Source organism: Sminthopsis crassicaudata, chromosome 4 (assembly GCF_048593235.1).
Source record: "Sminthopsis crassicaudata isolate SCR6 chromosome 4, ASM4859323v1, whole genome shotgun sequence".
Taxonomy (NCBI): Eukaryota; Metazoa; Chordata; class Mammalia; order Dasyuromorphia; family Dasyuridae; genus Sminthopsis; species Sminthopsis crassicaudata.
Window position 1 is genome coordinate 76,034,176 of NC_133620.1, and position 18,022 is coordinate 76,052,197.

At 32.9% G+C, this 18,022-nt stretch overlaps 1 protein-coding gene across 1 annotated transcript in view; it reads left to right on the forward strand.

Moving 5' to 3' along the window:
• Positions 1-18,022, forward strand: part of PLA2G4A (phospholipase A2 group IVA) — a gene marked incomplete in the record, with an annotated part of 228,972 nt that overhangs the window by 96,035 nt on the left and 114,915 nt on the right. The window contains 1 exon segment of the mRNA XM_074308608.1: positions 2,952-3,055. Coding sequence (XP_074164709.1) covers positions 2,952-3,055 — 104 coding nt within the window.

The following is an 18,022-nucleotide window of genomic DNA, read 5'->3' on the forward strand; positions in this document are numbered from 1 at the left end:
TTTACTAATGGATTATATAAATGGAATATACATTGTTAAATTATATAAATGGAATAAGGGTGCATGAGAAACCGAGATTGTAAGCTAAACTGTCTTGGTGGTGCACTCAACAATAATAGGAACATTGGAAAAAGTTTAGTCTCCTCTCTCATCTCTCCCCATCCCAATGTTTTCCTTATCCAAAGTAATTTTCCCACAGCAAAATTCTAACCATATCATCTCCCAGCCCTCACTATATACATCATTAATGTCTAATAGTTCCTTACTACATTCAAGATCAGACATAAAATCCTCAACTTGATCCTTTTCTTTTCAGTCTTCATGTGTTTGATTCTTTGCCACACACTTTGATCCAGGAACATTGGCCTTGCTGTTGATCATATGTAACGCTCTGTACCTTTCCACTAGGTTTTCCCTGTTCCTTTTAATTCATCTCTACTGCTTACTGGCTTTTCCTTTAAGACTGGATTTAAACCCTGCCTTCTGCAGGAAATTTTCCTTCCTTCTCTCCCTCATTCTTAATGCTAGTGCCTTCCCTCTGATGTTTTTTGTTGTGGTCTATTCATTTCAGTCATCCCCAACTCTTTGTGACTCCATTTAAGGTTTTCTTGGCAAAGATACTGCAGTGGTTGGACATTTTCTTCTCCAGCTCATTTTATAGATAAGGAAACTAAGGTAAACAGAGTTAAATGACTTGCCCAGGAAAACAAGATTTGAACTAAAAAAGAGGAATCTTTCTGATTCCAGGTTTAGCACCATAGCCACTGGGCCTTTTAGCTGACTCTTTTCCTTTGAAGTTCCATTTACTCTGCATATTATCTTTTATGCATTTAATTTTTTATATATTATCTCCATTATTCTAATGTGAGCTTGCCAAAGTAACAAACAAATAGCAAGTGTTTATTAAGCAACTACTACATGCCAAGGATTATGCTAGGGGCTGGGGATTATAATATTCCTCACCAAGATTCGAAAAATTATTTTCTTTGGGTATTACCACGACTACCAAACTTTTTTTTTTTTTTTGTGTTGCCACACACATACAGAGTATAAACTATAGCCACTAAGTTTAAAGAATTTAGATTTTTATATACAATGTATATTTTTTAAAAATTTATTTTCCCTACAGATTTCTGTAACAAAGGCCAATTTTAAGGAATAACATTGTAACTATAAATAGGGAAGTCTTTTGAAAGATGTTACAAAAGTTGGTATAACATAACAGAGTATCACAACACAGCATTATGAAACTATATTTCTTAGAAACCCAGGGACCATTCATTCTCTGCAGTCAGAGACCTGACTTCAAGGCTCTGTTGATTTTGAGCAAGTTAGTATGTCATCTGCAGAGAGGTTCAGTGGATGAAGCCCTGTTTAGAGACTTTTTAGTCACAATTTTTCTATGTTGTAGTAGAATACTATTGTTTAATTTTTTTTTAATGGGAATAAGCCAATTCCTTGAAATGAGCATAATATTACTTTAAAAATCTATTGAAGGAATGATATGAAAACCAGAGTTTAAAGTCCAAGATGAATTTTGTTTTTTATTATTTTATACTATTTTATTTTTCTAAATACATTCAAAGAGTTTTCAACTTTGCCCCTATAAAACCAAGTGTTCCAATTTTTCTCCCTCTTTCTCATCTCCCCCCCCCCCATGGCAATCAATCTATTATCGATTAAACACTTGCAATTCTTCTAAGCATATTTCCATATTCATCATGTTGTGCAAGAAAAATAAAATTATAATATGAGAAAATGTGAGAAAGAAAAAATAAACCAAGCATACAACAACAAAGATTACAACACTATAGTTTGAGCCACAATCTCTTAGTTCTTTCTCTTTGGATGCAGATGGCATTTTCCATCACAAGTCTATTGAAATTATATTGAATCATCTTATTGTTGAAAAGAATCAAGTCCATAATAATTGATTGTCACATATAAAATGAATTTATCATTAAAGGCAAACAAAGCATTTTCATATTCATATTAACACATGTGAAAAAGAGAAATTTTCCTATCCACCAAGACTGTTTTTCTTTAATTTTTATGTTAGCAACACTATTTTCATTTCAATGATTATTTTTGTTCTTATAATTTTCAATTATATGGTGCTTTATAATTATTTAATAAGCTGGGCATTGAGTCTTGAAAGCCAAAGAAACCAATGTTCAGGAAGATTGATTGATTTCCTCTCCTAGAAAGTGATAAAAATCATCATTTGGACCAAAGTTTTCTCTTTGCTTTTTTCATCTACCAAGCTGCTAAAAGAAGGTTTTAAAAGAATCCCCATCAATATTTGAGAAATAAAAATGAAAAATGAAATATGAAATAGGGACTATAACATCAGTGATTATTCACAGAATTAACTCAAATAAACATAGCAACTTAATGTTGTCTATAGTTTACTCTTTGTCTTCCAGTTAATGGCTAAAATTATTATACATGCAGTTAACACATGGAGACTTAAAATATACTTTTTTTGTCCAAACTTTTCATTTATTATTATCCTAAATTTGGAACTTTGATAAGCAAAATCTAATAATCCCACCTTCTATTTGGTAGCTTTGGATTGGGCTAAAAATGATTTGAATTTTATCATACCACTAACTGTATAATTTCTGAGTAAATCATTTTAGCTCTTTAATTCTTAATTTCCTCATCTGTAAATGGGGATATTCATAGTACCTACCTTCCAAAGTTGCTATGAAGATCAAATGAGATAATAACTGTTAAACACTTACCACAATGCTTGGCACATAGTAAGCACTATATGTGTTAGATATTATTGTTATTTATTATTGTTGTTGTTGTTATTTGATCTTGAACCTCAGTTTCCTTATTTGTAAAATGTATAGGTTAGAGTAGACGGTATCTAAAAATCCCTATCAGTTCTCAACTTATAATCATCTGATACTCTTCTCTAACGGTGAATGCTTATTTTTCAGGATTCAAAGAAACTATAGTCCTGAGGAGGAACTTCAAAGTGAGAAAAAATTTGACTGTAACTGAAACCAAAATGTCCTGCATAGATCCCTATCAGCACATTATAGTAAGTGGTTCTCTGTCAGTTTTAAAGACTTTCACTGGGTGGGTGTTGAAGGTATTACCAGGCTAAAAAGTTTTGCAATGTAAAATGAAATCCTCTAAGGAGATGCTTGTGCAATTTATGAATGAACATGACTTGGTATTTTTCACTGAGGGCACTGTATCTGAACTTAATTCTGGCAAAAATATGTTTACATAATACTTTATCCCTTGCTTTTTAAAAAAGGAGAACATATTTTTAGGACACATGGAGAGTAACATTGAATTGTTGTAGGTGGCAGCCATTTGCCCTTCCTTTAAAATTCTTTTTTTTTTTTTTTTTTTTTTTTTTTTTTTTTTTTTTTTGGTTATGGTCTCCTTTAGTAGTCTGGTGAAGCCTAAGGACATCTCAGAATAATGTTTTAGGTGCATAACAAAACTAAAACAGGACATAATTATATTGATGTCCTGAACCCAAGCAACCCACATATTTAAATTTATTAAAGATATGAAGTCATATCTTTTAATGAATTGTTAGAGATAGAGAGCATGGAAAAAAAAAAGAAGTGTTCAACAAATAAAGAAATGTGCTTTGGCTTTCATGATGTCAGTTTAGTAGTGGGTACAGAATGACAGAATGCTTTTTAATATTTTTGTTTTTTTGTTGTTCAGTTGTTTCAGTCATGTATGACTCCTTCCAAATCCATTTGGGGTTTTCTTGGCAAAGTTACCAGAATGTTTTGCCATTTTCTTCTCTAGCTCATTTTATGGATGAGGAAACTGAGGCAAACAGAATTATATGACTTATCCAGAGTCACACAGCTAGTAAATATCTGAAGCCAAGTTTGAACTCATGGTACTCTCTTCACTATTCTACCTGTTGCCCACAATAACTTTCTTAATATACTCAAATCAACTTTTCTCTGAATGATTATTTTGAAACATCCCTACCTGCCCCTTGTCCTGAGGCAAGCAGAAAGATTCTTAGAGAACATGTAATTTGCTAGATTTCCTCCAGGAGGGCAGAAATTCACCATGAAGGATGATGCCTGTTAAGAATGCTTTAGTGGAAATAAAGCAGGACTTTGTGGCTAATAGTACTTTGAATTTCTTGAGAAGTCTACATAACAAAAATAATTGATTCTCTTTTTCCCCAAAGAAATAAGGCTTTAAAATCAGAAGACACTTATGTCCATTTATTTCAAGTAAAAAAAGATTTTGGGAATAGGAAAGTACCACAACAGAAATAGAATAGACTGCTTAAAATAATTTCTGTAAGATTAATTATGATTAAAGTAAATCTGAATGACTTGCATATTTTCTTTCTGACCCTCTCTGCCAAGGAAGTCTTTGCTGTTTATTTTTTAGCAATCTTAATTTTAGGTTTTTTTTAATTTTATAATTATAAAATTTTTGACAGCATATATGCATGAGTAATTTTTTTTATAACATTATCCCTTTATTCATTTTTCCAAATTTTCCCCTCCTTCCCTCTACTCCCTCCCCTAGATGACAGGCAATCCCACTCATTTTACATGTGGTACAGTATAACCTAGATACAATCTATGTGTGTAAATCCAATTTTCTTGTTGCACATTAAGTATTAGATTCCGAAGGTATAAGTAACCTGGGTGGATAGACAGTAGTGCTAATATTTTACATTCACTTCCCAGTGTTCCTTCTCTGGGTGTAGTTGTTTCTGTCCATCATTGATCAACTGGAAGTGAGTTGGATCTTCTTTATGTTGAAGATATCCACTTCCATCAGAATACATCTTCATACAGCATTGTTGTTGAAGTGTACAGCAATCTTCTGGTTCTGTTCATTTCACTCAGCATCAGTTCATGTAAGTCTCTCCAAACCTTTCTGAATTCATCCTGCTGGTCATTTCTTACAGAGCAATAATATTCCATAACCTTCATATACCATAATTTACCCAACCATTCTCCAATTGATGGACATCCCTTAATTTTAGTTTTAAGATGAAATAGTTCTTATCCATCCTCAATTAGGCTTAGGGACTAATTCTGTCTGGGCTCAGCACTAAAATATTTATGATACTTATTACATCAATAACAAGTTTAACAAATCCTCTCCACATTCCTTCCCCTACTTCAGCATTGGGTGGGTGGGGAGTAGTAGGGGTTTCCCAGTACAGCAAATCTAGAACTATCAAAGTTAGATTATATTAAAAAAGAAATCCTTCCTACTTTTTTTCTGGATACTTTTAGCCTCATTTCAATCAAGATGTCTTGATTGTTTCATGGAATTTCAAAATCTTTAGTAATCTTTTAACTTGTAATAGTAGAGTAACAGCTGTATGATCAATTAATTAATTAATTAATATCTCTGAGATTCAGTTTCCTCAAATGTACAATGGACCTAATAGTCCTCAGAAGGTTGTTATGAGGCTCAGTAAGAGCACATTTGAAAGTGTTTTGCAAACTTTGAAGTGTTATTTGCCATACATTTGCAAATCACTCAGTAGTATAGTGTCAAGAGAGAATGAGCTCTGATAATGGTCTCAGACACATATGGTGTGATCCTGGGCAAGTTATTTATGTAATACTTATCTGTTTCAGTTTCCTCATCTGTAAAAAAGCTGATAAGCTGATAATACTAGTTCCTATCCCCCAAGGTTGTTGGGAAATTAAAGTGAAATATTAGTAAATGCTTTGAAAACATTAAAATGCTCTATAAATGTTACTTGTCAGTGGTATAATAAAGGGGAAAAAGTAACCAGACTGCACCTGTCTTGCTTTTTTACAATAATGCCATTTCTGAGACACCCTGTAAATCATCTGTTTGCCCTTTAATCCTAGAATAAGATACAACAGTTCCCAAGAAAATTATATATTTTAAAAAGTATGTAACTTCTAAACCTAATAAAATAAGGTACAGTGAGGGAATGGAGGATAAAATAAGACCAAACTTGAGTAGCTAGGCTTCAAATACTGCTAAACTGTTCCACATCCTGGAGGTTTAACGTCAACAGAATCAGGAAAGAATAATTTGATTCTATCTGACTTTTTATTTGAAAGAAACTTCACAGACAAGATCGAAACATTAAACAATAATCTCTTAATCTCTTCTGCCTAAAATCAATCATCTATGATATGGTCCAGACACTACAAATCTCATTTTATTAGTTTTTAAGAATTTTCTATAAAAAATATTTTTGAAAACTTGGCTCTATGTATTGAAAACCCTTAAGTTTTCTGGGAAATTCAAGCCTGTCTTTAGTAGTTTTTCTTATAGGCATTGGTGTTTCCATAAATTTTTTCCCTTTATACTCAAATAAATGTCTGTTTTTTAAAAAGCGACTTATGGTACAGAATTCCTTACCAAGTGTTAGAATATATCAGTGAATTCTCTTGAATTTCAAATGACCATATGTGTCTTGGTTCTTCTATTCATGATTATTCTTCCTTTACTTCAGTAAAAATAGCCCTGCATTTCATGGCTGACAAATCAAGGAGATTTTAATTTTCATTCATTCGTTCATCTGTCTACTTTTTATTTATGAACTTTCCCCTTTATTGAAAAAGCTCTTTTAGTTAGAAGAGTCCTGAATATTTTATTCTGCTGAAAGTTTTTTAAAAAGCTGTCTGGTGCCTTTAAGGTAAAATGCCTTTAAGGTAAAATGCCTTTAAAGACCTACTGGGGAGAGATGAAGAAAACTGCTTTTTCTTGTTTCAGTTGTCCATAGAGTCAGATTCTTTGTGACACTGTGGACCCTAACACTCCAGGCCCTTATATCCTCTATTATCTCTCAAAGTCTATTCAAGTTCATGCTTGTTATTTCAATGATACTATCCACCCATCACATTCTCTGCCATTTTCTTCTCTTTTTGTCTTCATTCTTTCCCAATTTTAACTTTAGTATTTAACCTTCCAGTGAATAGCCTGGATTAATTTCTTTAAGTACTGACTGATTTGATGTTGTTGTCTAAGGGCCTCTCAAATCTCTTCCAGAACCACAATTGGAAAATATCAGTTCTGTAATGCTCAATTTTCCTTATAGTCAGTCCAACTTTCTATATGACATTGGAAAAGTCTTAGCTTTCATTCTATGAACTTTTATTGGCAATGTAATGTCTCTGCTTTTTCTATGAGGTACAGATTTGCCATAGTTTTCCTTCTATGGATCAAGAATCTTTTAATTTCATGGCTATAGTCATGCAATAATCTTTGAGCCTAAGAATAAAAAAAATGGATACTGCTTCATTTTTCTCCCTCTGTTTTCTAGGACGTGATGGAATCTGTTGCCAAGACCTTAGTTTTTAAATTATTTTTATCTTAAGCTTCATGATGCTGTTACACTCTTCTCTCTCACTCTTAATAAGAGGCTTCTTAATTCCTCTTCTTTTTCATTAGTGATATCTGTGTATCTGAGATTGTCACTGTTTTTTCTACAACCTCAATCCCAGCTTTTGATTCATCTAGCTAGACATTTCACAAGATGTATTCTGCATATAAGTTAAATAAACAAGGTGACAATACACCTTTTTCACACTCCTTTTTCAGTCTTAAATTAATCAGTTTAAGTTGTTCCATATTTGGTTTGAATTGTTTCTTCTTAGTCAGTATACAGATTCCTAAGGAAATAAGTGAGAGGAACTGGTCCTCTCATCTCTTTGAGCACTTGGCACATATTGTAATTCACATAGCCAAATTCCCTTGCAGTCTTCACAATTCAACGAATGTTGGTAATTTGGTTTCCAGTTTTTCTACCTCTTTGAAGACCAGCTTACTTTTCTGGTACTTATTGGTTCACAAACTGCAGATGCTTAGCTTGCAGAACCTAAATATATCCTTGCTGGTATGAAATAAGCACAATAGTTTGGGCATTTGACCATTCTGTGGCATTATTGTTCTTTAGGATTGGGACATAAACTAATTTTTAACAATCCATTGGCTATTGTTGCATTTTCCACATTTGCTGGCATGTTGAGTGCAGCACAATGCAGCAGCATCTTTCAGGATTTTAAATAGCTCAGTTGTAATTCCATAACCTCCATTAGCTTTACTGTTAGCTGTGTTTCCTAGAACCCACTTCATTTTCCAAGATCTACATCAATAACTACTCCATCTAAATTGTTGATATTAAGATCTTTCTGGTATAGTTATTTTGTATATTCTTGCCACCTCTTCTTAATCTCTTCTAGTTCACTTAAATCCCTACTATTTTTATCTTTTGTATTGCTCACTTTCCCTTTGATTTCTTTATTTTCTTGAAGAGATATTGTCTTTCCCACTCTATTTCTTTTTATTGATTACTTAAGATAATTCACTCTCTCTGCTATTCTCTATATTCTGCATTCAATTGGATATATCTTTACCTTTTTTCTTTACCTTTTTCTTTCCTTCTTTCCTCAGCTATTTGTAATGGCTCATGAGATAACCATTTTACTTTCTTGCTCTTCTTTTTATTTAAAGTGATTTTGTTGCCATTGTTGCTTCTGTGATAATCTTTTAAATTTTTTGTCACTTCTACTTCATATTCATAATAAATATTATTTAGATCATATCTATATGGGTTTGATAGTTTTTCCTACTTTTTTCAATTTAAATCTGAATTTTGCAATAAGAAGCACATAACTAAGTCACAGTCAGCTCCACATCTTGATTTAACTGACTATAGTATATAGAGTTTTTCCACCTTTAGCTAAAAAGTATATAATCAATCTAATTTATAAATTGACTATTTGGTGATGTCAATATCACCTTTTGGGTTGTTGGAAAATCCGACACTGATAACCCAGAATAATTAGTAGCTGCTGTCCAACAGTATAGATTTGTCAGCTACGTAAGAGCTGGAAAGATATTCAATTCAATTCAATTTAATCAACTCTTATGAAGGGTCTACTTTGTATTCAATTCTGGAAGTCCAAAGACAAACATAAAATAGACTTTGCTTTTGAGGAGTTTATATTTTCCTTGTGGGATTAAGTAATTAAGTAAACACACAATTTTCTGTCAATAAATCAGTTGTCAAAATCAATCAATAAGTATTTATTAAGAACCTTCTATTCTAGGTACTGCAGTAGGTACAAAAAATCAGTTTCAAGAGGGAAAAATGCTAGTACCAGATGAGTAATCAGAATAGGTCTTATTTAACAAGTATCTAGTACTTTGGCACTTTGAAGAATTGGGACTTACATTCAAAGTTTTGTAAAATGTGTAAAATGTGAGAGACTTCATTGAGTTGGTCCAGTGATTTCTAGTTCAAGTGATGGCTTGCTTTTCATAGCAATAGGAATGAGACATATAATTTTATTGGTCTAGAGAGAATGCAGATTGAATTAATGGATGAATGAATGAAGCATTTATTAAGGCCTTTCTATGTATAAAAACCTGTGCTAAGTACTGGGCATACAAAAAAAAAATAACAACAATAACAACAACATTACCTGGTACTTCTTTTGTAACTTATTGTCTGAGTATATCAAAGTAACAAAGAAAAGCACTGATGTAAACTTTAAACCCCTCCAATACCTTTTTCTTCTGAAAAATGTTGAATCATTTTCTATTGTGTGAAGAAATTTAAGCCAGATCAAATCATATCTTAGTAGTAGTTGGAAGATGGAAGATTATATGATGATTACGTATGATGGGAGTTGGCTTTTTTCAACAATGAGGTGATTCAGCCCAATTCTAATAAATTTGTGATGAGGAGAGTCATCCACATCCAGAAAGAGGACTATTTGGAGTCATGGAACAGAAATTTCACTCATACCTATTTGGTTTGATCAGTTCAGGATGTCCAAATGCCTCAGACAATCAGACGTAGCTTTGATTTTAGTCCTATGGTTCTAGGATTTTCCTAAAAAATTGGTCTCTAGTTTGAGAAGTGGTACTGGATTGAAAGCCACTTCCTGCTGAGCACCTAGCACATAACTCCAGAATTTTGGGAAATCAAGGATGAATTATGGCTATTTTGCTCAGGATTACTGGTTTCTGAACTGTTCTCAGAGGATAAGACAGATGAAAACTACCAAGGACTCAGGCAAGTTCATTTTTTTCTGTGCCATGTGCTTATACCTGCCATTGTTAAATAGTGTTTCTACTCAGTTTGTTTCATATGACCCACAAACTACCTGGATTTTCTTGGCAGGCAACAATTTTATTTGGTATAATTCTCCTCGTTTTTTTAATTAAAGCTTTTTATTTTTCAAAACATATGTGTGGACAATTCTTCAACATTAGCCCTTGCAAAACCCTGTCTTCCAATTTCCCCTCTTCCCCCACTCCCTCACTTAGATGACAAGTAGTCCAGTATATGTTAAATATGGTAGAAGTATATGTTAAATCCAATATATGCATACATATTTGTACAATTATCATGCTGTACCAGAAAAAAAGAGAAGCAAAATAAAATGCAAACAACAGAAAGAGTGAGCATGTTATGTTATGAACGACACTCAGTTTCCACAGTTTCTCTGGGTGTAGATGATTTTCTTCATCACTGAACAATTGGAACTGCTTTGAATCATCTCATTGTTGAAGAGAGCCATGTCCATCAGAATTGATCATTGTATAATCTTTTTGTTGCTGTGTATAATGATCTCTTGGTTATGCTCATTTCACTTAGCATCAGTTCATGTAAGTCTCTCCATGCCTTTCTGAAGTCATCCTGCCAGTCATTTCTTACAGAAAAATAATAATTCCATAACATTTATATAACATAATTTATTTAGCCATTCTCCAATTGATGGGTATCCACTCAGCTTCCAGATTCTTGCCACTACAAAAAGGGCTGCCACACCCATTTTTGCACATGTGGGTCCAATTCTCCTCATTCTTAAGACAAAATACATCTCAGCCAGATGTGTATCTTTCAGCAAGGGGCCAGAGCATAGTGTCCACAGAAAGATGTCAAAGTACATATGTGACTCCATGAGAGATAACAGCCCAGTAAATTTAGGGAATTCTCCTAATCATCCTTACTACATATAGCAGTTATTATTTTCTTATGAATTATAAGATGTGATAAAATCAGGGAAAATTAAAAAGGTAATTAAAAATTGGAACTTTGATTGAAATTATAAAAAAGAACAAAGCTAAAGAATTTTTTTTTTAAGATTAATCAGCACCTAAAAGAGAGGCTTAAGCTTTTTATAAAGGGAAAAAAATGATGACTAAGTGTGTTGGGCTGAGATTTGACATCTCAATTGAAATATGGCACTTATGACTACTTAATAGCAATCAACAAGGTGTTGATTCATTATTTCCCCTAGGTAATAATACTAGCTATTGATTCAAACATTATAATTTCCTATGGTTCTGGCATCTGCTGTAGACCTGACAATTTCTTTTCCAAGTAGGAATAGGCTCAGCTTAGTTTGAGATTAGATATGATGAGGGCATTGAGAAATAAGACCAAAGTTTTTTTTTTTTTTAATAATAATTGGATAAGAATTTCCTTTCTTCTCTCCTATTTTAGAAATATTAAAAAAATAATTCTTACAAAATATCACCAAGAAAGAAAGGGAGAAGGCATTAAATAATCTGATTTAAAAAATAGACATGTCGAAGGCCATTTTTTTTTATCTGTCCAACAAATCTGGACGGTGGATACTATTATTATTCCCATTTTACAATTGAGTAAACTGAGACTGAGAGTAATTAAATGATTTGCTCAGGATTATACAGTTAAAAATGTCTGAGTCTGGATTTATTCTCAGGTGTTCCTGATCTAGTGCTTTTATCTACTTTGCCTTCTAGCTCTTGAAGCTAGTATGTTTTATTTTTTGTCTCCATGTTTTCAGTGCCAAACAGTGTGTCTGGAATATAGAATATACTTAATGACATTAAATAAATGAATAAATGAAAAGGAATTTTAGTCCTTAATTTATACTAAGCACAGAGCTAAGGAATTGGTGATACAAATTCAAAAGCTAATATAATCAGTCTCTATCCTAAAAGATTTGCAATCTAACAGAAAGAGAAAACACACATAAAGGAGTTTGGGCTAGGAAGGAGCCCTTTGAACTAGAAATTTGTTAGGATAATGAATGAGGAGGAGTAGATTGATATATTATTTCCAGGGAAAATGGTAGAGTTGGCTTTACTATAGTTCCACAACTGGAGAAATGTATTTATGGTTTGGGGGAAGGTACATGAGAAAGGCCCCAGTACCTGAGAAGTCTGTGGAGTAGGGAGTAAAGTGAAATGTGGATATAGATGGAGCCTGTCTTAAATATAGGCCAAATCAGACAATTATCAACTAGGACAATCGCTCTAGAATAGACATTTTAAAGATGATCTAGGTAGTCTTAAGCTGTCTAGCTAGAATATGGTCAGGGAAATAGAACTTTTCTCTTGTACAGATCATATAATTATTTGGAGATTAAAATTTAGGGAAACTAGAAGTGAATCAAAGCATGGCTAAAATGGAAGAAAAAAGGGGAAAAAAAGAGAAAATAGGAAAGTTTAAGGAAAGGGGATTTAACTAGTTGTAGGTGTTGCTAGCTTGATTTGGATTAGAACTATGAATAATTCTTTAAGTGGAAATGGAAACAACTTTATTTTTCTAACGTTCATCTGATGTAGATTTGCTTCAATATGACACAATTGAATAGAATGATGTTTTTTAATCATATGTATGTTCTTACTCACTCTAGAACATACATATACAAGACAGCTCTTTTACCCTCTCCTCCAATTCATAAATTCTTCCTGGATCCTCTGTTGTATGGATGGATTCAGGCCCAAGAACGTTCATTCCCACCATGGTATCCTGTTTTAACTTTTTCTGCATTACAAAACCATGCCCCTTTAATTGCTAACTCATCCAAGAATTTCCCTTAGTATTTGGGGCTTCTTCATTCTGAAGCTTGAAGCCAATATACCTCTTTGCTACATATCTCTACTTGTTTCCTTTTGGAACTTTCATTATGTGACTGGGTCCAGGCCAGTTCACTTTCATCCTCTATGGACCTTAGTTTTGATTTTCTCTGGACTTTAAAACCAGGTTCTTATATGTCCCCTTTCACTCTCTTTTGTGTATTATCCCATTAAAATGTAAGCTTCTTGAGGATAGAACCTGTTTTTTTTTGCCTATAACTCCAGTACTTAGTATATAACCATTAAAAATGCTTTATTAATGTTTATTTTCTTTCTTTCTTAAAAATAGTTCTAAAAGTACCAATGGTCACTTTATGTCCGAAGAATAATGCACAAAAAACTGTCAACTGCTAAGTTGTTCAGGATTCCTAATGATTATTATTTAAACTATGCTACTTTTCTAGTCAGTCCCCTCATATCTGATCATAGGTACACAGACACAGAAACACAGACACACACACAGTTTTCATGCTTGGTATCTTCAGGATGGTATGTCATTCTTTAAAAAGGAAATATTAGTAAAACAGTTTTGGCATTTCCTGATGGTATATTTCAATTATATACAGTTAATCGGGTTATTCATTATTTTTAGGCTATGGTTGTACTGAGCAACTGATTTATTTGGCTAGCTACAGATATGTAAAACATAAAAGGTACAAATTATAATTTGGATGGAAAAATTTCTAAGATGTATTATGCATGTCTCTTTCTTCAAGAAAGCTTCATATAGAATACTAATTAACCTTTTCTTGATGATGCAGGAACATTATTATAAACATTTGGTATCCCGATGAAGTAAAATGATGTCTGCAGGACTTCCTGAGATGCACTGAACTGTTAGTTCCAATTCTAAATAGCCCCAAACTTCTATGCTTTTAGAGTTCTTAAATCTGATTTTTATAATTAAAAAAAATCCCATACTTAGCAAACACCAGGTAAAACAGGCATTTCTATATAGATAATAAAACGAATAAGATTTATTTTTATATTGCATTGGGATTAGTAAATTATGCACTTAGTATGTCTGCTTTTTAAAAATTTTTGGTGAAGTACTTATTCCCTCAAATAGTACATGTTCAATTTTGTAAAGATGCCATACATAATCAATCAGTAATTATTTTTAGCCATCTATTATGTGACAGGCATTGTGCAAATTATTATGGATAAAAAGAAAGGTAAAAGACAGTTCCTGTTCTAGAAGAAATATTAGTTCAATTAAAGGTGGAAGAGAACATGAAAATAACTGTGCAAATGAGATTACACAGGAATTGCTGGCGATATTCAATTGCTGAGAAATAAACTCCTTTCTGTTTTGAATTACTAGAGTTCCATCATCCCTAATTTTTCTAAATCTTATGCAAGTCCCAATTTTTTTTTGTTTCTTTATGTTATATTGGTCTAGATGTACCTATAGTAAGGTAAGTCAAGATTGCTCACTACTAAAACTTTAAATTTTATTTCTCTCTGAAAATTAATGTTTCCTTTAAAACAACATAAATTTTAACCAATTTTATGTTCTAGTATCCTTTCGCAATCTGGTTAAACCCTTTTCTTATAACATTTATAAATGCATAAAATAAAATACGTAGGATTACAAAGCAAATTAATTATTCTGAAATATAGTTACATATATATTAAAGTCACAAGTTAGGAACTTTTATATTAAGTATTGAGATGCTGTTTCCAAATTGCCATGTGCAAAAATATGCACCCCATTCTCTCTCTATATAATATATGGCTAAGACATTCTCTTTCTGAGGCCCTACTCTGTTTTGTGGAATTCTCTATTTCTGGGCTTATTCTTTAGGTGACTATAACAAAGTATTTATTGTATTTGAATTTTTCTTGTTTCCTCATATCTCCCATCTGATCTTGGGGCTTGTTCTAGGATAAAACTATTCTCCTATACTCCTAAATGGTTTAGGTAAATCATCTTAGGCTCCAAGGTGATATCTGAGACTAGGTTCCTCTCTAAGACTAGGTACCTGTCTGGTCATGTTTCCTGCTATAATTAGGGGCCAGATTGCTTAGATTTGGTTGAATGCAGAGTGCCTATAGCCTCCAGACAGATTCCAGGCTTATCTTTTACTCCAGGAAGGACTCCATGTTTACTCTGGGCTAGGTACTTCAAATTGTGGGTTGTATGAAATATGTAATAGCTGATTCTCTTTAGTTTTCTTTATGATTATTTCTTCTGGACCATTTTTAGAGTTTTATGGGGATGCCTGTGGGGCACATTGGATCCCTGGTGACATGGTAAATAGAGCACTGGACAGGAATTAGGAAACCCTTAAGTTCAAAGCTGGTCTCAACTACTTATTAGCTATGCCAGTCACTTCACTTCTATTTGCCTCAGTTTCCTTAGGTGTAAAGTGGGGATAATAACATCACTTATCTCACAGGGTTGTTATGAAGACCAAATGAGATAATATTTGTAAAGCGTTTAGCATAGTGCCTGGCATATATTAAGTACTAAATAAATGCTTATATCCTTCCTCAAGGTCAAACACACTAGCATTTGTGATATATTAATATTAGGCAATTATTATTATATTTAAATGGAAATGGAATATTATATATTATTATTATTATGTAATATTATATTTTTAAAAATCTTTACCTTGCAATAGGACATTTATTGTCTTTGCTTGCTGCTGTTTTTATGTGTGCTTCTGATCTGCTTCTGGTCTTGGACTGGATATACAAGCCTCTTAAAAATTGTATTAAATACGAGTAAATAGAACTTGAATAAAGGTTTAGGAGAATGTCTTGTGAGTAAGAGCTCTAGTATTTAGTCGGTGGTTATCCTTTGTTCTAGCATCTAGAGGAAGACCAAAATGACATCACTGTGTTGAAGTCAAGTGTGTCTGACTGTGACTGATTAGACCAATGTGAGGTTCTACCACAAGTCAGGGACAGAAGTTCATAGGAACATCTGGGGTGGAGATATCTCTAAATTTGCTCATTTCATATTTCTTTTGAGGTATTGCAATTCTACTTTGTTCATAGAGCACAGCTCCTTTGACCCAGGTGCACTATGCTAGATGGTCCTTTGCCAATATCTCTCATATCATACAATTTAAAAAATCTTTTTTAGGGGGAGCTTGGAAGTGTCCTTGTATCACTTCTTTTTAAAAATTCTATTTAAAAAACAAAGTGAAAAGAGAAAAGCAGAAAAGGAATACAGAACAAAAGAAAACATTGTCATGTGCCTAGAAGAACATCAGGGAGGATTCAAAGTATATGACAATGAATTATCAGTTCGGAAAATATTTTTTTAATAAAAGAAATTATATTCATGAGTGTCCATATTTACTTCCTTGTAAATTATTCTTTTGTTTTGTGCTGTGCACTTTTTTACTTTATTCTTTTTCCTCCCTTTCATTCCTCTCACCTCCCCCAAGCAGGCTATTGTTAAAAAAGGCTATATTTACGTAATGCTTATGTAGATATATAAGTACATATACATATACACATACATCAGTATCCCCCTTCCCCCAACACACTTCTTTTCTATCCCTGCTGACTCTGCTTTAATTCTGCTCATTAACTTGCCTTGCTAGTACTTTATCTCTTCTCTCCTTTGGATCCCTCCTTCACCTATCTCTCCCCCCTTATTTCTTTATAGATTTTGAAGGGTGCTATGTCCTTAAAGGTATATATGTAGTGTTGTCTATTTAATCCATTCTTGATGTGAGTGGGTTTTCAGAATTATGAGTCCTCCGCCCACATCTAGTGCCTTTGAGTTTATTCTTCCTCTGAAGCTTATTTGTATAACGTAATTACTATTTTTATCTTAACTCTGCTCAATCTTTCTTTTGAACTATCCTATTGATGATGCCAGTCTTTAACATATAGCATACATTTTCTGTGTAAAAAAACTCTCTAAACAATGTGTCCATGTTAAGTTCCTTGAAATTGATCTTTGATATTGGCACTTATATGTTAAATTTTCTATTAAGTTTGGATTTAGTTTATAGAAAGTCCTGAAAATCTGCAAGTTCTTTTGAATGACCATTTTTTCTTATTCTACATAATGGATAATTTTGTTGGATATGAAATTTTTGGCCACAGGCCTACTTCTTTTGATTGTCAGTACATAAGATTTCAGGACTTTTATTGTGGCTGCTGCTAAGTCCTGTATACTTCTTACTCTAGCTTCAGTATATTTGAATTGTTTTTTCTTGTTTTGTGTAAAATTTTTTCTTTGATCTGGGGATTTTGAAATTTGGCGATAATGCTCTTATGTGTTTTCCATAAGGGATCTTGTTGAAGTGGTAAACGGTAAATTTTTTTCTGTTTTTACTTTCCCTTAATGTTCTATTGTTCCAGGACAATTATTGTGTCAAGGTTTTTTTAAAGTTATAACTTTCAGGTAGTCCACTTATTTTTATATTTTCTTTTTATATTTGTTCTTCAGAAATATTGTTTTTCTTATAAGATGTTTCAAATTTTGTTCTATTTTTCATTCTTTATAATCTGTTTTTTGGTTTTTTATACCAAGATTTTATATCATTGGCTTCCCCTTACCCAATTCTATTTTTCAAAGTTATTTTTATCTGTGAAATTGTACCTCTTTTTCTCTTCCCCTCTATAATCTTCTTATTTTTATTGAATGATTTTTATTTCATTCATTTATTTGTCTATTGATTATTTTTAAATTTTTCCTCAATGTCTATCATTTGAATTTTGAGTTCTTCTATAAATTCTCTCTGGGCAGGGAGTCACTTATCATTTCATTACTCTTTGGAATAGAAGTTGTTTTCTTTATACTTAGGTGTCTTCCTCTGAAATGAACCCTGGTCTTTCCTGTTCCCATAGTAAGTTTCTGTGTTTGGGTTTTTTATTCAATGCTAATTCATTTTTTTAAAAAAATAATTATTAGTGGGGTGGGGAGATGATGTCTCAAACTTCCCTTCAGGTCTTCCCTCTGTCCTAGAATACCACACAAAGACCTCTCCCCTCCTACCCACAGCCAGCAGCCCTGTCCTACTGCTTCTGCTCTCACCACATGCTGGTTCCTTCTCCCCCAGGCTATGTCTCTGCAATCCAGCTGGGCCTGGAGTTCCTAATCAGATGAGGCTCACTCAGTCTTCCTGGACTCAGATTTCCAACTCCAAAAGATGTACAGGAGATGAAAGTT